The following is a 21,844-nucleotide window of genomic DNA, read 5'->3' as shown; positions in this document are numbered from 1 at the left end:
AAACTCGTGTCCGCCATCTTGGATTTAGAAATGAGTGCCATATTCGTAATGAGCATCCCCAAATACCTCGAAAAGGATACCCATATAGCATATTTTGAAAAATCGTGTCCGCCATCTTGGATTTACAAATAAGTGCTATATTCGTTTTTCATCGACAAAACCGAGCATATCTGTAGGCACCTGATCGACAATGTCGGGCAAATCTGTAGGCACCTTTAACTTAATGATGAGTTAAGCAAGATACAATTTCCCCACTTTTGAGGGAAATGTTATTCCATGGCATCATTATTTGTATATTTGTGTGCGTGCCGACGAGCGTAGTTACAAGTTGCTTACGCCTACATGAATTTGGTTTTTGCCTCACTTGTGACAGTTCGTTTGATATGAAACTATCATTCTATGCGTTATTATTCTAAGGTTCTAGAAGGTAGGAAGTCAGTAGGTAGCGCTAAATGGTATGTTTTTTTTTCAGGTGCCATTCGCCCCGTGGATACGAGGGTCTCCGCTTGGTACATTTCTACAACTGGACTGAAAAAGCCATGTGTGATGGACCAAGTGATAATTTTTTGGTAAGTGTGCATAATTTTTTTTAAATTTTTGTTCATTATCATTAGTCGTAGGATAATTATCCTAGTCCGATATTATAGGAAGATCAGACTTAGTATTCTTTCCTTCTAGAACGAAATAGAAATTCACTGCATACTAAAATAATTAATACAAAAAATACGTTTATTAGACAATAAGTTAAAATAAATTGCTACAATAAATTCAATAAATGCTAGAATTAAATTATATGAATAAAATTTGGTTCCCTCGGCAAGGTGCCCATTGTACTGCTATGCTAATATGTTGGGCGAGATAGCTGCCTGCTCTTGGGTTTCCTAGACAGTCTATTAATTTGTACATTAGATGTGTAAAAGTGGTGAAGACTGGGAAGTCGGCAGGCCTTACCTATTTCTGCCGCCAAGCAGTAGTATGAGCGTTACTGCGTTCCGGTTTGGAAGGGTAAGGGTGCCGGTGAAATTTCCGGCACATGAGACTCGTCAACTTATTTCTCAGGGTGACGAGCGCAGTGGCAGTTCCTCTAAGATTTTTACAATTTAAAGCTCTGAGTGGCACTGCAACTGTTATGGACAGGCGTGTCGCTTACCACCAGGCGCACGACTTGTTTGTCTCGTCACTTGGTATTATAAAAAATAATGTGTTCGTTTATATTTTAGAAATGTTGTTTACAAACAAACCAAGGGGCGTTTTACAGGTCCCATGGTCACGGGTGACCCCACAACAAATATACGCGACTTAGATCCGAAAAAACAGTATAATTTCCTATTAAACTTAGATTTCAAGTTGCATAAACACGTGATATAAATAAGCTACTATTGCTGCTGAATGCTGGACCTTGTGTTTACATTGTACTATTTATTTTTTCAGTTGGACGTAGGAAGCGGGCAAAAGGTATCATCACTAACTCTCGTTTTAGTCGGAATCATTGTCGTAGGACTTCTGGTAATTGTAGTACTTATAGTGTACCTAATCAGGAACAGAAAACGGTACAGGCTTCGTCAGGCTGCGTTGAAAAGAAAACGTCAAAGTTTGCGTGATTCTAAAAATTCTTGCGAACTACATAAGGAACAATTTTCTGCTTTAAACAGAATGTGAAGGTATTAATACTGTAATAAATGCTGTTAAATTCATCAAACACGTGTGCCTACATTCGGTGTTCGGGGATTAGTGCCTTGTGATATCCTACTGTAATTTTTATTTGATGGTTCAAAGTAAAGATAAATTTTTCTAGGATATGGATGCCGTCATCTCGCGGCTGTTACGCTTACAAGAAGTTATAAAAATGTGGTGTATGTAAATAAATGACGTATAGCTTGAGAATGTTAAATAGGATCGCAATTCAAATAGCGAAGCCGCCATATTTGTGATGTTATCTACCCCAGTAACATGAAAGCTAGATGACGGCACCGCTATCAGAGAAAACTGCGTCTTAAGCCTCTTTCAACAAGTTTCGATGACGGCGGCGGTCATGGCTCATCTATTTTATTATTTATTTATTGAGCCATCAGCTGAAAACGATAACAAATAATTAAGAAACTCAAAATATAATATATACTTAAAAAGTAATTCGTGTATTGTATTTATTTATTTATTTTCAAGGGACAACAAACAATTGTACATGGTATGATTACATTTGTTGTGAGGTTGAGTGACATAAGTACACGTACAATCAACAACATTATCCACATATCACATATTACAAATTGTAAGGATAAATACTCCACACGGTTCATCTCTATGTGACGATCTTTACGATGTGACGCTACCAACGGGGGACTGTTTGATGAAATGTTCCTATGTAAATAAAAGGTTACCACGCACATTTTAGTGGTAGTAGAGTTCCTTATGAAGCTCGTCCAGGGAATTACTGCCACCTTACTTATTTCTGCCGCTAAGCAGTAATGTGAGCATTACTGCGTTCCGGTTGGGAGGGATATGGGTGCTAGTGAAATTACAAGCACATTGGACTTGTCAACTCATATCTCAGGGTGACAGGCGCAGTGGCAGTGCCCTTATATCTTTGCGATTTAAAGAACTGAGTGGCACTGCAACTGTTATGAACAGGCGTGTAGTTTATCATCAGGTGCACGACTTGTTCGTCCCGTCCGCACAAGCTAATACGAGAACTTGCGCGGATGGGGAAAGATTAGTGATCATGGTAAAACTAGATTTAAGAAAACCTGCTTATACTGTTGTATATAGCGAATCCTATAGTCGTTTTGCGTATATTTATACGTTAATATTTGTAAGAATTAATGTATGTTTACACTAGGTCGACAGTTCGCCATAGCCTGCCAACTGAAAGCGTACAATTTTTAATAGTCATTTAGTTGTTGTTGACAGTTTTATCGATAAATTGTGAAAGTAGGTAAAATTTCGCCGAAAACATTCTTTATTCCTGTTTTGACAGTTGGTCTATTAGAATGAAACTTAATTTTTAATCATACACATTTTAATAACGACAGGCGGATTTTATTATTTATAAAAACGAAAATGAAATTACAATATGTCTCCTATTTGCATTTTTAATAGACGCTCTTCTAAATTTGGTGTATGTATTTATGATTTTTCAAAAATTAACTATTCAAATGAACATGCGCTCACCAGTTGGAAGAATAATAGACCAATGTCGATTCAAATAAGACAAGTGCGGCTATTTATTTCATAAGCGTAACCAACATTCAGTCAATAATCGACATAATATTTATCGACTGCCATCACTAGCTGCTTGCGAGGAAAAGTGTTGCCCACTTTTGCGAACTGTCATTTTACTCCATCTTCAAAAAAGACACACTATACCCAGTCTAACCACTGACAAGTTCGATGCCGAAGTGGACTAAATGCAACTTCATCGCCTTCGGCTTACGATGGTGGACCAAACGTGTTCCACTATTATGCGCGTGCTGGGGGCCGGGGAACATCTACTTACCCGATTAATTTGTTGAACGTTTCGAACAATTTGTTGTGCCTACACAACATTGATATACACACTAATAAAATGATATAAAATCATTATAAATACAAATTTACGCACACGCGTGATGATTTGATGATTCCGGCGACTCAGTGTAACTGAGAGTCTATTGCGCTTCCTTCGGCAAGGCGAAGTAATCTACCAAAGGCGGCAGTCGACCCTATGTAAACACGCCATTAGCGTGGCAAAGAATTAACCTTATGGCCCATTTACACGGGGCCAATTGACGAGACATTCCGCAAAACCAAGCCATTAACCTAGTCTAGTGAATAATGCGAAATTCGCAAGTTTCATTTACAACACAGCCAGTATTACTGACTATAAGTTTCTTTAAGATTCTTTACTAAACGGCAAGGCAAATTGGTGGAGTATTTCAGAATCCACGCTCACATAAGGCCATTACACGACCCAGTTCAATGCGCGTGTGGTGGTGGTAGGTATTGACCCGAAGATATAGAAATTCTTCTAATTTAGTGGATTGTCTTCATCACTGGTCTGGAGACTCTTTATAATGGATTGTCTCTATTTACACGACGCCAATAATGGCCAGGCTTAATGGAATGACTCGTCGATTGGCCCCGTGTAAACGGTGTTTTAAAATCCTGATTTTTGTCTTGTTTTGTAGTTATAAGTAACAAATCAGTCAGTATTCAATTTAAGATATTCAAAAACATAAAACTGTTTTTGTGTAAACAAATGTAATATATTATAATAATTAAGAAACGTACTGTATAACATATCTATTGTATATTTTATATTTCGTATTTTTAAATGCATTTTATAGTCTACTTGTCATTTATTAACCATACCCATACATAAGTAGATATAGTGTGACAACATAAACTAGTACTTCGCGGGGAGGTGGAGTAATGTTTATAATAATATATTTTGTAATAATGGTTGTAAAGTAATAACTGTAAAGAAAAACTGGTAATAAATAATGTTGAAATAATTTATTTACTGATTGGTTGATAAGTAATTTTACAGCATTTCGATCAATTTCTTAAATCTTTCACCCTTTTTTACATTAATTTGTGTGATAATTACAGATTCCACTTAAAAAATTACATCTATATTAGAAACAGCTGCTTCTGTTTGTATTTATGTGTATGAATTTGTGTGTGTTATTATGTTTTTTTCAATGTCCTTAGACATGTGCCCCGATCGTAAAATCGACGGTAGTGCCGTTTGATGGTTTTTCAACAGTTGCCGAAGTCCGCGTGAAATCGGCGTGTTAAATATATTTTTCAAGTGCAACAATAATGTTCAAATTATTTAAATCAACCCTTTTTCAATGTTTTTACATTTTAACTTGTAGTTTAGTAGGTACTGTTACTAAAAATAAATTCAACTTAAAGAATGTTCACAAAAACAACAATTACATTAACGTTCTTAATATAAATCTAGCATGAATAGATTGTACGTAGACAGGAATGTAATTAATTTTAATTGTACGAAAATATAGTAAATAATGAATAACGAAGCTTATACGTCGAATTTACGTCCTGCCAAGCTTGTGGAGCGGTTTTAAACAACCCTTATTTACCTATGTGTTTGTGTGCATATGTGTATGTCAAAACACCACACTATATAGTTTTGTTTCAAATTTAAATTCTATTTATTGCCTGTGACTTTATTGAATGGATTAAGTAAAGAACGGATTTTGTGAGGTCCGTTCCATTTGCCTTTGATGAGTTTGTTCCAATACACGTATGGAAACAAATAGTTCTTCAAGTAATAGAAAAACCGGCGCTCTTTGCTCTGTAAAATAGAATAAATATACTTTAGGTTATAGGAATAAGGCGTTTTTGGTCTCCTCGTATTTGGTCGGGTACTATTTATTTGACAGTACCTAATTGTTTCGGACGGATGTCGGAAGCAGAACGAGAGTACCTACAAGGCCTGTATCGAGGTGGTCGTGAGCGGGGCCTTGTATTTTCTTATGTTATATATATATATGTAAATCATTATATAAATACAGTTTCTATGAATTTGTTATTTAAGCTGTTGTCAAATGAAACATCATAGCACTCTATATTGAAGTTTTTCTTTTACCAATGACCAATTTAGAAAAGTTCGTTTTCCAAATTGATAGATACTACCGGAAATCGAACATCTAGCACCCAGCGTTAACCACAGCTGTAGGTACTTATAACGTTTGAAAAATCTTAATGGGTTAATAATTGGTGTTTGAACTTTGTATTTTATTACTGATACTGGAATTTTTCTTTGTATTTGGGGAGATACAAAGAAAAATTCCGATTAAAGCCAATACAAAAATAGAAAGAAGAAAGGTCTGTAGCAAGCGCATAGGGAAATTCGTAAGCTGTAGCTTTTTTAAACAGTTGCGGTTCGAGTCCAACCGGATCAAAGGAATTTCACTTTGTATCTGTTCGATCTTAGGGTCGTATTCTAGAACTCTACTCAATGCTCAAGTCAGGATTTGAGTATGGTTTAAAGCACTCGAAATCATACTCAAGTCCTTGTCATTAGGGTCGTATTTCCAATGCTTGTGTTTCCATTGCAATCCTGACTTGAGCATCGAGTAGAGTTCTAGAATACGACCCTTAGTATCATTTTTATTATGATATTCGATAAATTAAAATATAATTTTACATTATTTAGAGAAATATTTTTAGTAGCAATAGAGCTTCTTGTGAAAGAGTTCGTCCAGGGCACAACTGCCACCTTACCTATTTTTACCGACAAACAGTAATGTGAGCATTACGGTGTTACAGTTTTTAACTGCCTCCGTGGCCGAATGGTTACCATGCCGGACTGCCACGCAGAGGTCCCAGGTTCGATTCCCGGGCCGGGAGAAATATTTGTACGGCCTACAGTTATTTCTCTCGTGAGTTTGGGTGTAATTTGTGTTGTCTATATGTGTGTCCATGTTTGTGTTTGTATGGTTCATGGTTTCCCTAGAGCGGGGCTGTGTTGAGTTGTACTTATGTCTCAGGGTGACGAGCGCAGTGGCAGTGCTCCTCAGATTTAAAACACAGAATGGCACTGCAATTGTTATGGTCAGACGTGTCGCTTACCACCAGGTGCACGACTTGTTCGTCGCATTACTTGGTATTATAAAACAAAAATATCCGTGGCGTTAGTTGACCCTGTACGCTGTTATTATTCTAGAGGGAGATGAAAAGCTGGAGTGCGTCCATGTACCTGGTCGAAAGGAAAGGTCTCAGCCAGTTTTTTGTCATACGTGAACTCAGTGAGTATGCCTTTCCTGTAAGATGTCAGTACGGGACATGAACCGTATCCGTTGTACGCAGCTTTTGGTTTACACCCGTTCATAGTTTGCCAAAGGTTCTGCTCTACAACGTAACTTTGTGGACCTGGAAGAAAATACTTTCGATATAAACGAAATATTAAAAATACACCTTACAGTTTAGAACACAAAAACCAAAGAACGTTCTTACTCGGGGTTCCTACTTCAGTAGTGTCCCGTTTAAATTTGAAGAAAACATTTCGAGAGCGTTTGTACGCTTCGTCCGATTCGCCTATTCCCGTTCTCCGTCCGAAAGAGTTGCTGTGAAATAAATAATACTCGACCAAATTAAAAAACAATCATAGTCTTTAAATTTGTTCGCTTATTACTTAATTCATAGTAATTGTTCCGGACGGATGTCGGACGGAGAAGTTTTTTTTTATAATATCAAGTGACGGGACGAACTCGTCGTGCGCCTGATGGTAAGTTACACACCTGTCCATAAAAGTTTCAGTGCCACTCAGGTCTCTAATATCTGAGGCGCATTGCCACTGCGCCCGTCACCCTGAGACATAACCTGCCAAGTCCCATGTGCCTGTAGTTTCACCAGCACCCTTACCCTTCAAAACCGGGACATAGTATTGCTGACATTACTGCTTGGCGGCAGAAATAGATAAGGTGGCAGTACTTCTCTGGACGATCTCTTTCACGTGGAGCTCTACACGTCAATTGTTTAATACTTACCAATAGCAGAGGCAGTTTTGCTATTAGGCGTGGTGGTACAATCACCAAGACCGTACACGTTGTTGTACCGCACATGTTGTAGCGTATGTTTGTCGACGTCAAGAAACCCTGTCCCGTTGACCAGGGCCGAGCAGTTCCGTAGACACTCCGGCGGACACATAGGCGGTGTTACGTGGAGTAGATTGTATGGGATGTTTACGAACTGGTAGCCGTCCTAAAAATGTTGTGTTAAGTTTGGCTGCAAATTTAGGCAATCTGATGGACAAATGGTTGCAAATTTAGGCAATCGGACGGCGGGCGTAAGTGGTTTCTTAAGACTCGATACAACCTGAAATGGCTTTGTTTTAAATTCGCGTAACAGTGAAAATGTTGAATTAATCACTTTGGTAAAAATATGAAGTAAATAGTGTACGGTGTGAAAATATGATTTCTAAAAATTATCACGATACGAGAAACTTTCTGCCCCGTCGGTTCTACGAGCTATGTCGCACCCTTAGTAATATAAGGGCACAATCCAAAAAAAGTAGATTTTTGGGAAATTTGGGAATTGATAAATGATAAATAATAAATGGGATCAAACTTAAATAGCTCCATATTTCTGTTATATTTTTTGTACTATATGGGTCTAACTTGAAAGTGTTTTTTTAACTTGCTTGAAACTTATGGAATTTATTTATATTTTTTTTTATTGCTATTTATAATACATTTATCAAAGAACAAATCTGCCAAATTTCATATTTATAACTTAAATAATAAGCATGTTATTTGAAAAAATAGGTGTAATGTAGGAATCCAGAATCTTAATACGCGATTTCCCAAAAATCTACTTTTTTTGGATTGTGCCCTTATATTACTAAGGGTGCGATGTGCCCTGCCCACTGCCACTTCAACTTGTTAATCCTTCGAGCTATGTCGGTGACTTTCTTTCTTCTACGGATCTCCTCATTTCTGATTCGATCACGTAGAGCAATGCCGAGTATTGCTCTAATTTAAGTAGTAAACAATGCCAGAAACAAAAATAAACTGATAGTACCAAAAACGAGATTGAAAAGAACTGCTAAGCAAGGTTACTATCTAAAGGTTAAATTATACAATGAACTATAATCGACTATATCCGAATTGCCCGAGCTAGAATTCAAAAGAAGGATTAAAAAGAAAATTAAAATTCATTCTCAAAAATGTTCATTATTTAGTGTATCTATTGATAATTTATTATTTATGCAGTTTATTTTATAACAATATATTATTATTAAATTAAAATATTTATTGTGTATGTATTATGTGTAAATCTTTAAATTTAGTTATGTAATACATTAAATGTTAGGAGTGAATGACTTTGATAAGATAAAAAATTTTGTACTAATCACGTGCTAAATGTTACGAGCTTGTGACGTGGCAAATAAAGAATTTGAGTAAGTATTGATAATACTACATAAAAGCCCCTTTAAAACTTAAAAAAACTCGTGATAAAAAATTAAGAAACTCGGCAGCAACTTACTCAAATATTTACCTTTTCAGTGCCGATACAGAAAATCGCGTGTTGGGGCTTCACTTCTACAAGTTCTGCATTGTAATTGATAGCAATGTTTCGATCGCAGGCCACTTTGCGCAGAGCTGTCCCATACTTGGGCACCCCGAATAATACTGTGCGACCAGTATTGTATGTTATGCTCGATGCATGCCGAATCTTGTGCTGTAACGTTTAAACATATTTATTAGTATATATACAGTATTAAAAATTTATATACAATATTGCCAATGAAACTATTATTAACTGCCTCTGTGGCCGAACGGTTCGCATGCTGCCCCAGGTTCGATTCTCGGGCAGGGAGAAATATTTGTATGGCCTACCTTTATTTCTCACGTGAGTTTGGGTGTAATTTGTGATTGTTTATGTGTGTGTCCATGGCACCCGCGTAACAGGGGTTTCTCTAGTGCGGGACTATGTTGAGTGTGTGCAAAGAACATTCCAATTTACGCTACATATGATTTGCAGAATGTGTTGTTTTAAAAATACGTAATTTTGTACTAGAAATGCATTAGGTATTAAATTATTAAAACATAATTCGGAATAAAATAAAGCTGAGAAGGGTACGTTTTCATATTAGATCCTATAGTAACTGGGTTGGTTTTCTCCTTAATATTGTACGTGGTTTTTGTAATTTCGGGTTTTTATAAGATAAAGCAAGAAAATGGTCACTGTGGTCGAATCATGAGCATGTTTTCATAATTGCAAGTCGCTAGTGTAGAATCTTATGTACCTACCCGTCTCCAATAGTCGTCAGCGAGGTACATAATCTTCTGAGCGGCGCCGGCACACTTTCCTCCCGAGCAGGGGTAAGTAAACACCGCATGGCCCCCTTGGTGACACTTGATACAGCACCAGGTCTTCCAAATATAGTCCTTTGAGTATATCGTCGTTACACCGCTGTTAGGGTGGTCTAAAGCTTCTTTCAGACCTGTTATCTGCACAGCGTAAATTACGATAGATCGACTAATATTACTAATATAAGCGAAGTCGTAGATCGATGGATAGTCATATGTTGAACGAGATTAAAGCGACTATGCTTATAACTCTCAAACAACATCCTACCTATGCTATAATAGACTACCACATCTGACTAATGACACCAGGCGCTTACTACGAGGAAAAAGGAACCTAAGCACGCACTCAGATAGGTGAAAATAACGTTGCTTGCCGAATATGATTTATGATCCGAATGCTCATAAATGAAAGACTTGTATGAGCGCTTGCGCCAACGTCGGCGCACTTAGCGGTAGGCACTTATCGTGTAACCTTGAGCGAGTGACGGATCCCTGCTACAAGTTCCTGAGTAATTTTTGGCGGTTGATTAATTTCCTTATACTGTAGGGCTATTACATTGTAATTCGTTACAATCTCAGATCATTTACACTGAATACAGTACACAGGTAAGCTACATCGAAGTTGATGCGATATCGTTGAACAGCAACAAAATTGTTCTAGGATTTCTCCTAACGCTAGTAGAATAGGGTAGCACTTACTTGGTCGTACTCATTTACCATACCGACAGCTATGACTAAATATTCATAGCAAATTTTGTCTCCGCACCGTGTGTACACCATGCAGTTTCCTGGATCAAACTCTTCGGCATGGTCTTTTAACCATACGACATCGTTCGGTAGCACTGATTTCAAGGGACGGTAGACATTGTCGGGGTTTTTTATGCCGGCCGCTACTAGAGTGAACATCGGTTGATAGTAGTGATACTGGAAGGAGGGTTATTGATAGATACAAGAGATTGAAAGAGGTACCCGCTTTTGCGTTTCAGCGTATGCAAAATTGAACAGAAAAAGAATGAAAACAGAACAGAATTCACAATACAAAAGGTTACGATACCGATAATCAGATATAATAGAATAAACACATTGTATATTATTCATATTGAAATTTTTGTTTAGATTTGCTCGGAACGAAATGTCTATGCGCATGCGGTTACTTCTTTCGGTTCTTGCTAGTAGCATGAAATTGTACGGTACTCATATACAGGGTGTAATCATTAAGTGTGCCCAGGTGATTATTAAAAAAATATAAGAGATATTTTATAGACATTTATATAAAGAAACATTTGATTAAATTTGACCGACTTCTGCTGTCCAGATTTTTTCGTCCCATAGTATAAAATGATCCTTACATGTAACTGAGTCGATCAGTATTAAAACAAATTGTTCAATTTTATTAATTTTTATGGACAACTCACACTTGACCAAATAATTTACTACGCCACTGTATGTTTATTCAATTAAAATATAGTTTTATTACTTTATTTGTATCAGTTTTGTCATCTGTTATCTTATTGTTACCTCTTACAGTAGGAAAACTAAGTCTCTCTACGAATGTATGGAAGCGTTTAATGTTAAAAAGTTGGATATTTCTAGTTTTATTTTTAACAAGTTATTGATGTCGATTTATTCATTAGGTAACATACTTTTGTATCATATCAGTTTAAAGCTTTTTGATATCTCTTATATTTAAGGAATAATCGCCTGGGCACACTTAACGATTACACCCTGTATGCACATACCATACTGTAGACACATAAAAAACTAAAAAATAATTATCAACCCACTCGTCTCAAACTTGGCAAGGGTTTTGTCTACGAACACATCACACAACAATTCGTTAGCGTTAAAAAGTTGCTAAGTTATGCTCGTGTCTGTAGTTAATGTTTTTTTACTATTAAATAACTAAATGACACAGTACATTTTTCAGTAAGGTGATTGATATTCCTGTTGAATACACACGTGTTCGAAGAGCTGTTATGAACCGTCTGCAACATACAGGATTTATCAGAATGAGTTTCTTGATTCGTGAACGACAGTGATAATTTAAACATTAGCGATATTCGATAAGGCTTAAGTGGTGCTATGAGGTTATGATCTTCGGTGGAAATTGAACTCATATAGTCCTAATTAGGAGGCCAGCTTTTAATTAAAAGAAAGATTTTTTCTATAATATCAAGTGATAGGACGAACAAGTTGTGTGCTTGATGGTAAGCGACACACCTGTTCATAACAGTTGCAGCACCACTCAGAACTTTAAATCAAAAAGATCTGAAGGGCACTGCCACTGCGCAAGACACCCTGAGAAAAAGTTGACAAATCCCGTGTGCCTGTAATTTCACCAGCACCTTCAAAACCGGAAAGGGGTAATGCTCACCAACTTTTTAAAATTAAATAATATTATTTAATAAATAATGTGATAATCCTGCACACCACGCAAAGTGTAGGCATTGACACGCTGAACAGGTGGGGGTTGCCATACCCGTCTTAATTATACTGAAGTCTCCGGTGACCAAAAGGCGACTGAAGTTACTATCTTTAACTAGAAAATTACTATTTTTCAATGTGGTCAACATACAGCGAATAACCGATAAAAGCCAATCATTATCAGCCAAAATAATTATATACAAGTTGCATTGCATTGGATGGGTACTGGAGTACAGTACCATGAAGTAGCCGATATGGGGTTTCTAAAACTGGCGTATGTCGTGCTATTCACGACGTAGTAAATGCCAGACAATCACATCAAATTCCATTTCTCATTAGGGAATTTCCTGTACTAAGAATACAAGAATAACGATAACTCTGAGGGCAATACCCAGAATACCCAGAACAGAACTAATTTAGAAATGTTCGTTTCTTAAATTCGGAAATTGAACCCGGAACCTTCTCATCAAGCTCCCATATTACTAACCGCCGTGCCGCCGAAGAGCATAAGCACACCTCGTAATTTGAACTCGGCCACGTATGTACCTTTTTTTTTTTTATGTACCTAGATATAATTAATAATACAAAGATCGAACACTAAGAAAAATTCGTTTGATCCGGCTGAATTCGAACCAGCGCCTTCAAGCATACCGTGCCATACGCTTTCCCAACTGAGCCTTGAATTTTTCTATGTGCTTGTTGTAGATTTTTGTTTCAGTTTTTAACGGTTTTTTTTCTGCAGTAGCGCTATCTGGAAATCTATTTCTTCACTTAAATTTCACAAAATATAATTGAATATGGTAGTAAAAGATCGTGATATTCAATAAACTGAAAATATGTAGATATATCATTTCCTTTATTTAATGCTCTGTCAAATGGTTTTCTATGGTTGGATTTTTAATTAGAGACAAAGGGTGCATATTGGGTGGGGGAGAGTGGACGATATCGGCTTACCTAAGAATTTTCATTCATTAATTTACGATGTTCTCTAGCTTCAGAATTATGGCAGTTTTTCGTGGGCAAATTTGGAACGGTGTTAAGGCGATCTGGGCGCTGTTTTGGACTCCTTAGAATGCCTCATGCATTCTTTTAAATTACACATCTATTTATAAATTGAAATGAAAATGATGCTCACAGAAGAAGGTTCGACGACAATGATTTCCTTGGGAGGTACCTTATTGGCAAACCGCCAAGCAACACTGCAACCGCCCGTGCCGCCGCCCACAATGAGCAGCTTACACCTGCAATTACTGTATTTTCTAATGTAATGTTTTTATTTATTCAAGGGACGAGACAAAAGATGGAATCCAAGACTCGGAAACTATATGTAGGATTTTTTTTGAGCTCCGTCCCTTTTCTATTAACATCAAATTACAATAAAAAGACGAGTAAAATAATAAAAAAAGAGGGAAAAAAATAGTTTCGTATGTAGCTGTCGTAAACACATGAAAACTCGATAATAAATAAAAAATGTGTAGCAGTTAATAGCAGTAGAGCTCCTTGTCAAAGAATTCGTCCAGGGTAGTACTGGAACCTTATCTATTTCTGCCGCCAAGCAGTAATGTCAGCAGCTGTGTTGCCGTTTTGAAGTTCCGTCCCTTTAAGAACTTTTATATTAACCATGTAATGCAATGAATGTGTAAGGGTGCTGGTGAAATTACAGGCACATGAGACTAGACATGTCTGCGGGTGGCGGGCGCAGTGGCAGTGCCCCTCAAATCTTTGCAAAAAGGATTTAAAGCTCTGAGTGGCACTGCACATATTATGGACAGGCGTGTCGCTTACAACCAGGTGCACGACTTGTTCGTCCCTTCACTTCTTAGTATTATAAAAAATAATAATATGATACAATAGTGTGGCCAAGTTTGGACAATTCCGTAATTGTTCGAATGAACATTGTAATGGAATGCTTGCTACACGTGTTTAATTAATTATAGGCACAGATGACTGAGTATTTTATTTTGTAAGAAAAAACTTTTTATTAAATTTGATTAACTTCTGCTGTCCCGATTTATTAAGTCGACAGTTGAAGGCTCGAAGGACCATAAAGATGTACGGTGTTCCATACACTTATAAATGATAGTATGATAACAGTTAAAAATGTTTATTCATTTTGATTTACAATATAATGAGTACACTGCGTGATGGCTGATTGTGAACTAAATATAAATTACGACTAACTGTCGCATGAATACGTAAAATGCCGCATAAACACAATGTACGATATTGCATCGTACAAGTACCATGTGCCAGTAATTTCACCAGCACCCTTACCCTTCAAAACCGGAACAACAGCTCACATTACAGCTTGGCGGCAGAAATAGTTAAGGTGGTAGTACTTCCCTTGACAAAGTCTTCCACAAGGAGCTCAATCTATCTACTGGTTCTATACATATATATATCTATAAAATATATCGGGTTCAGTTATCGTTGATGAAGGAGTCGGTTGGTTCACAACAGGTGATGTTCGTTACAAAGGAAACTAGTCGCACCAATGAGTTTTAATGCAGGCGTGGCTTTCAGAATACAGTCTTGCACTTTTATGTCCATTACTCCATATTCTTCGGAACGAGGTTGTTCTTCTCAACGCCATCGAAAGATTGAAAAGTCTATTTGAAATAACATTTGACTGCTTCACTTGGAATTTACTTCAATCTGTTGTGTTCACCTGTGTTGTAACTTCAAATTTATCTCGTGGTTTTGAAAATATGACAAGCATTTTGACAAGATCGTTGATAGTGGCGAAGCCTACTCGATTTTGAGTGACTTGCTACTGATAAATGTTTGTATGTTTTTTATAATGAAATCGTTCAAGAGTAGCGAAACTGTAAGGGCGCATTCATCGTGCCCACCCCGCGCGGTCGCCGAGAGGAGTCCGCGTTGCCACCGCGCAGCGACCGCGTGCGTCTAACTGTCACGGCAAAATAAGCTCTATTTGTTTAGCCTTTACGTTTTAACTTAAATGTGTGTTCCTCTTATGTTAAGACTTAAATCAGAGTCGCCATTAATGTACATGAAGGCGTGGTAACTAGGCTGAAAGTTTTCGCCTAGTGTTAACTGGGCGCGGATTCGTAACTTCATTACAGAATTAGGTTCAATTTATAATGCGGTGGAATGGAAAGGAAGCGAATTTTTGTAGCGACATTCTACGTAGCATAATGAATTTTATGGTCAATTGTGTAAAAAGCATTTTGGAGCTATGCAAGAAGTCAATTTCGCAGGCCCAGCGTGTGACGTCAAACGTCGGCAAAATACCACAGCCTCAAGGTGCAGTCGCGAAAAAGCTCGCGAAATCTCGAGTATTCCAGCGACCGCGTGCGCCTTACGAGGTGAAATTGATGCTTCTGTTCTATTCCGTTCTGCCGCAATCTAAATTGAACCTTATAGTTCCGATGTTTTGACGTAAAAGCTGACCAGTCACTAGTGGACACTGGTATGTTGACTTTGAGATATCGGTTACTTCAGAAACTTCGGTGGTTCACTGATAACGATGAAGAATTACGGCTTTTGTCAGCCATTGTGAACGGGCCACACAATTTGTAACCGAGAAAGAGTTAATTTTCAATATTTTTAGTTATACCTATGGTAAGGCCCCTGATCTCATTAAAATAATAATTTGTTTCTATAATAGTCTGCGAAGTTTATTGCCGAAGTTCACCGAACAAATTTTGAGTAATAAACGCGTGTCTTCCATAACTTGGCATTGGCGGAATTACCGATTGTATCGATAAAGCTATAACTCTTTAAACACAGATAATTATATTTTATACTTCTTATTTAGTATAACATAGCTCAATTTTCGAAATTTATTTTATCCAAGTGTCGCCATCTATTTTTTAAAGTGTGTACTAAATTGATTTCTATGAATTGATACCTCATGCTTTGAAGAAGATGACTAACATCAAAGCGGTTTTTTTTTTATATATTTAAAAGACAAAGACGTTTGTTTGTTCGTGAACAAACATTGCGAGGATGCAAATTAATAATAATAATAAAAAACATATTTTCAAAAACAAGTATATTGCAAATAAAAAAGATTTTACATAAAAATAAGTAATATATAATTAACATAATAAGTAATCTAAAATGACACATAAATCCTCTAAACGTTCTTAACAAAATAAACACGACGAGTTTAGATTTCACCAGGGAACCTTGTCGCGTAACATCGCCGAACATGTCTCTCAACAACGCACAATTGTTGAAAGACGAACCCAACTCATTCGAATAACTCAATTGCGAATATATATATATGTTGTTGTGCAAATGACGTGTTGCGCAGTAAATGTACCCTCGCGAAAACTACTACAAATACATCAAGTCAATAATATTTGCACTTGAGCAAAAATGCTCTATTATCAATTGTAAAAGATTTTGTAAATAGAATCTAAAGATACTAAGAAAAACTAAGTTTTACTATAATAATCTTAAGTAAAATTTTGTGTCAATACCCATACACATCGAAAATATATGAGATATACTGTCAGCAAAGTTTTGAAATAGTATTGTTTTTATACCTTTATCATGAATAATAAACTCTTTGTTTATAATAAATATTTATATCTAGTCCTTAAACGTCGTCGGTTGACAAGAACTGTTAGCTGCAGATGGCATCTACTGACCCGTCGTTGCCTGCATGCAAAAATTACCCTTGAAGTAGTAACGCGTCAACTTTGCTGATAGAAAATAAACAATTATTTGAAACTTTAACAAACCCGCCAAAGAAACTGAATTCTACTTTGTACTGTTATAAATATACATGATCTACATATTTTTTTTAAAATTAATCTATACCACTAAAATTAGTAAATTTCCTTTGAGAAACTATCACTTCTTTAATCACAGTCTTTTTCAAACTACAATCTCTTAATTTCGATATTATAAAAAACTTTTTGTCCCTAGTCAAGAAACAAGAAGTACAGCATTAATACCGGTTCCACATACAGGTAACGTTAGTTGCCACGCACCATTAGTTACTTGACATTGGTATGTTCTATTTTCAAATTAAATCACGCATGCGTCTACCCTTAAGCTCAATTCACACTGGCGCCGAGTCGAAGCGTCGCGACGCGTCATGTTTTATGCTTATTAGCATATTCATCTCTATTTTCCCATATTAAGGTACAAATTTGTGTTATGCAAGTGTGCAAGGACGCTTGGCTGCAGTCGAGCGGCTTCGCGCGTCGACGCGCGTTACTTGGGCGCAGTGAGACTTCAGACGCCGATCACACTGTGATCTGGGCGCACTAAAGCGAGTGTCGTCGCGCCAAAAACAGGACGCGACGCGACACTTTGACTTTGCGCCAGTGTGCGCTGAGCCTTAGCGCTCGATCTCACAAATTAAGCATGTTTGTGGGATGCGGACCGCGACTCCCACATTCCCGCGAAAACCCCTACGTCGCTCTGCGCAAGTACATTCCTTGTGTAACAAACAGTTATGTTGTTTTTACTAGCACAAGTTTTACCACAACTATATTTAGTTAGTATGAGCACCTCTTTTAATAGATGGAAAAAGATAGTGTAATTCACTGCAGATCTTTAAAAATAGAATTTTTTGGAAAAAAAGGGAAAAAGCCGTCAATTAAATCAGTTCCCTTTATAACGACAGGACACAAATTACATTTTTGTTGTAAATAAGTTTATTTTTACATAACTCGTTTCAGAATACGATGTTCTATGTTTTAATGTAAATAATTAGGTTTACATTTTGTAAATTATGTCCACTAGTGTAGTACGAAATGGTATATTGTATTTATAATCTGTTTAATTTTATTTTAATAGAAAACCGACAGTGTTTACAATATCATAAATATACAAAGTAAAACTTACAATAGTATAGCTAGAACAGGTTTTCTAGAATAAAATTTGGTGTGTGTGTGTGTGTGTGTGTGTGTGTGTGTGTGTGTGTGTGCGCGTATAATTATAATAATAATAATAACGCACACACTCAACATAGCTCCGCACTAGGGAAATCCTGTGTCGCGGGTCCATGGACACTCACATAGACAACCACAACTTACACCCAAACCCACGAGAGAAATAAATGTAGGCCATACAAATATTTCTCCCGGCCCGGGAATCGAACATGGCACCTCTGCGTGGCAGTCTGGCATGGTAACCGTTCACGGTCACAGAGGCAGTTATTTTTGTATAAATTATTATAAATTGAAATATAAAACTATTTATATATGTATGTATAGCTTTAAATTTAAATTTAAACCATTTCTTTATCAATATATTCAAAAAAAGTAAGTAAATATAGGACCGTTCACTGATATTGCTCACGCGCACTAATTAATGATTTCTATTGCCTTAGATTGACACAAAACATCGTGTTCACTAAAACAGTTTACCAAGACGAGTCAGCGAACTGTTCATACCATGGTTTGTCGAGCATGGTGGTATGTAAAATAAGGGCGTGTTATGTGTGCGGTGCGGCATGTTATACCAGTTACGAGCTCCGCACAATCGATCTGACCATTCACAATGTCATATAATCAACAAGGCTGAGAATATTGTGAGTTCGGCACGCTTCTTGATACGAATCAAACGACTTTACGAGAACGATAAACAATAACTTCTTTCTATTATATCCTATTTTGTTTGTCACCAGCCAACTACTTTACAGTTTTCAGGTTTGCTGTACGTTTAGGGCATGAAAGCCTGGAATTTGCGACTTTAGTTCTACCCTGAGCGATTCTCTACCTCCATAAATTCCGGACCTAGACGATAGCCACTGAGAGCTACAATATCTTAGTTTATTGCAGCAGGATGGAGTGAAAGGTGCAAAGGGGGCACAACACAGTCTGTTTTTGTATTAAGCGAACTTATTATTTACACAAATATATTGTATTAAACCGGATATAGTTTTATTGTGACGTATCTTATGTATCGTATGTATCTTTCGGTGTTAACAGAAAAAAAAACTTGTTTCTTGCGGGCAGTGGACGTTTAGTTTTAGTATTTAAATTCAGGATTCATCGTAATAAATATAATAAATTAAAAATCGTACCGTAATCGTATCGTTGTGGTACAGTTGCTCTTACTTAGACCATGCACCAACTTAACCAAATTAAAATTTAACGCCAAGAGAGCTCAATTCCAGCCAAAGGGATTAATGATTTTTCTTACGAATTCAGGACCATGATACCTTCCCTTAACGTGGAAATTCCAATAGAGAAACGGGAAGAGGTCCTTTTTCATGTAATACGCGATAATAGATTCTCGTGCCTGGAAAAGAAATTTTATATATATTTTATAGAAAAATGCACTTAGCTATTGAGATATACAGTGTGTTTTTTTTAATGGGACAGTATGGGGAATATATAATAGATATAATTCTATTACTAAAGACACTTGGTTACCGTTGCAAACACTAGTATTTATAGGCAGAAGTAACCACCTTCCATCAGTTTGTTGTACCCTAAAACTAATTGGTAAATAGTAAAATACCTGATTGAACGGCAAGGTTTCACGGACTATCCCCCCGTACAGGAATTCGGCTACAATGCATGTCCTGTATGAGGTAACGAGTGGACACGCGCCGTAGCCATCGTATTGAGCGGTTAAAGGCAGGTGCTCCATATAGTTCGTCAGGTTCTTCTCGAGCACGTAGCATTGCTTCGCTGGAGACAATATAATAGGGTGTAATAATTTTTTCATTGTTAAACAAAACGTACCTCAAAAATTTGATTATCGACTTTTTTCGATTTCCATAAGATATCAGATTTTGACTTCTTGGTGACATGGGACTATTACGGACTCCATTGTACATTTTATACTTTTTTCAGGTTGTTACGGTGACGGTGTTTTGTTGATTACATGTATTGTGTCAAGTGAAAAGTAGCTTTTATTTGCGGAAAATATTTTTTTAATTTGTGATAGCCGAAATGAATTCGGAAGAGCATCGTCAGCACCTCGAGAGAATCTCTTTCAAACAAAAGTATTTTCAATATCGGTCCACAATTATAATTTGAGGCTTTTCCTCGATTTCAATGGGATCTCCTCATCAGATTATGACTTGGTGACAATGGGACCACCACGAGAGTGCACCCTTTCAAGCAAAAAAGAATTTTTTAAATCGGTCTACAATTGACGGAGAAATCGGACAACATACTTAAAACATATATACGGCCGAACGCATAACCTCCTCTTTTTTTTGAAGTCAGTTAAAAAATAACACTTAACCCACCGATGGCCGCAGCAGTCTTGCTATTAGGTGTATTGGTGCAGTCTCCTATGCCAAATATGTTAGGATGGCGAGTGTGTTGGAGGGTGCTTTTGTCCACGTCGAGGTACCCAGTCGAGTCCACCAGCTCGGAGTTTGCTTTCAGGAACGAAGGAGGCGACATGTGCGGTGTCACGTGGAGCATATCGTACTTCATCATCAAACTCTGAAATATAAACAATTACAAAGGTAAAAGGGCTTAAAAAGTTAATGCAAAAAACAAACAGTTTTTTCATTCAGTGGCATTGTGACACAGTACGCACGCCATGATGGCCGTTTTGACAGATTACAAAAGTGAGGTCAAATCTGAATTCATTATCGAAAAAAATATAATCAAATGCGAGTCACATCTATAAGTTTTTTGATTTATAACTAGTATTGCAAGGGGTAGCTGATTCAAAATTTTAATAAAACGAAAATAAAAATGTTTACCTAATATGTCGTCAATTCGAAACTATTTTGCATTGAGTTTTGACGCGAGATTGCCGGAGGCAGAAGTTGTGCTGGCCAGCGATCCCATAAGTGACGATCGCATGAGATTTCATTTTTAAAAGTTTCTAATTTCGAAAAGCAAATGCCGAGTTGTGTCGTAAAATTATGCATCCATAAATGTTACTGCACGTCACTATTCACAGCAATTAGCTCGTTCAACGTAGTTATGAATTAATACGAAATTGATAAGCGGATAAACGTTAACGCGCAAAACGTGCCGGTACTATAGCACACATAGACCTGTGTCGGTCGATCATTTTTGACAACCCGGCTCGATCATGACCCATGCGTAGTGCGATCGGGTCAAATGATTCGATCATATGTTCGATATATTAGCGGGTCACCCGTCCCTCATGATACTTCAATATGGCGTTTAATAGTGACTCGTGAGTGAGGACTTCACGTGAGTGAATGAGACTACAATAAATTGTGTATTGCTGAATAATCTCTAAAATTATACAGATAACGTCGAATATTGCGCGCATGACCCATGAACTTTAAAATGATCGGATTATTTAGAGGCTAGTAACCGGGTTGTCGGGTCACAGGTGCTATTCGAATCATTTTGATTCGATCGAACACGATCAACACACATCTAAGCACACATACAAAGGTAATATATAAAGGTAACAATTGGACATTGAAACTCTATACTGTTACTATGTACTTAACTGATGTGAGAGAAAATAAATATATAACTAACAACTAGACTGTATTACTAACATTATAAACAACGACTTTGTTCCATGACTTCTATTTATTCATCAGATTTTACTCTCCTCCAAAAATAATGAACAAAATATTATTTTCACCCCAGAAAGGCTTTTTTCTGGTTTTTAAAATTGTAACCTGGCGATGGACTATGGTACATCTATGATTT

General features: G+C 37.0%; 2 protein-coding genes across 2 annotated transcripts in view; one reads left to right on the top strand and one right to left on the bottom strand.

Moving 5' to 3' along the window:
* LOC113233890 (toll-like receptor 3) overlaps window positions 1-2,483 on the top strand; it is a 34,797-nt gene extending 32,314 nt beyond the window's left edge. Inside the window, exons 7-8 of the mRNA XM_026469118.1 lie at window positions 473-569; window positions 1,432-2,483. Coding sequence (XP_026324903.1) covers window positions 473-569; window positions 1,432-1,659 — 325 coding nt within the window. The 3' untranslated portion in view covers window positions 1,660-2,483. The remainder of the gene's footprint in view (window positions 1-472; window positions 570-1,431) is intronic.
* A 2,546-nt stretch (window positions 2,484-5,029) lies between these two features.
* Window positions 5,030-21,844, bottom strand: part of LOC113233892 — a 43,891-nt gene continuing 27,076 nt past the window's right edge. Inside the window, exons 6-14 of the mRNA XM_026469120.1 lie at window positions 20,437-20,638; window positions 19,708-19,870; window positions 13,399-13,504; window positions 10,521-10,745; window positions 9,762-9,962; window positions 9,007-9,189; window positions 7,497-7,710; window positions 6,707-6,879; window positions 5,030-5,299 (exon numbers count right to left, since the gene is read on the bottom strand). Of these exons, the coding sequence (XP_026324905.1) occupies window positions 5,153-5,299; window positions 6,707-6,879; window positions 7,497-7,710; window positions 9,007-9,189; window positions 9,762-9,962; window positions 10,521-10,745; window positions 13,399-13,504; window positions 19,708-19,870; window positions 20,437-20,638 (1,614 nt within the window). The 3' untranslated portion in view covers window positions 5,030-5,152. The remainder of the gene's footprint in view (window positions 5,300-6,706; window positions 6,880-7,496; window positions 7,711-9,006; window positions 9,190-9,761; window positions 9,963-10,520; window positions 10,746-13,398; window positions 13,505-19,707; window positions 19,871-20,436; window positions 20,639-21,844) is intronic.

The sequence above is a fragment of the Hyposmocoma kahamanoa genome, unplaced genomic scaffold, assembly GCF_003589595.1.
Source record: "Hyposmocoma kahamanoa isolate Upper Pololo Valley unplaced genomic scaffold, ASM358959v1 80, whole genome shotgun sequence".
Taxonomy (NCBI): Eukaryota; Metazoa; Arthropoda; class Insecta; order Lepidoptera; family Cosmopterigidae; genus Hyposmocoma; species Hyposmocoma kahamanoa.
The sequence above is the reverse complement of the archived record's forward strand: the minus strand, read 5'-3'. Positions and strand labels throughout refer to the sequence as shown.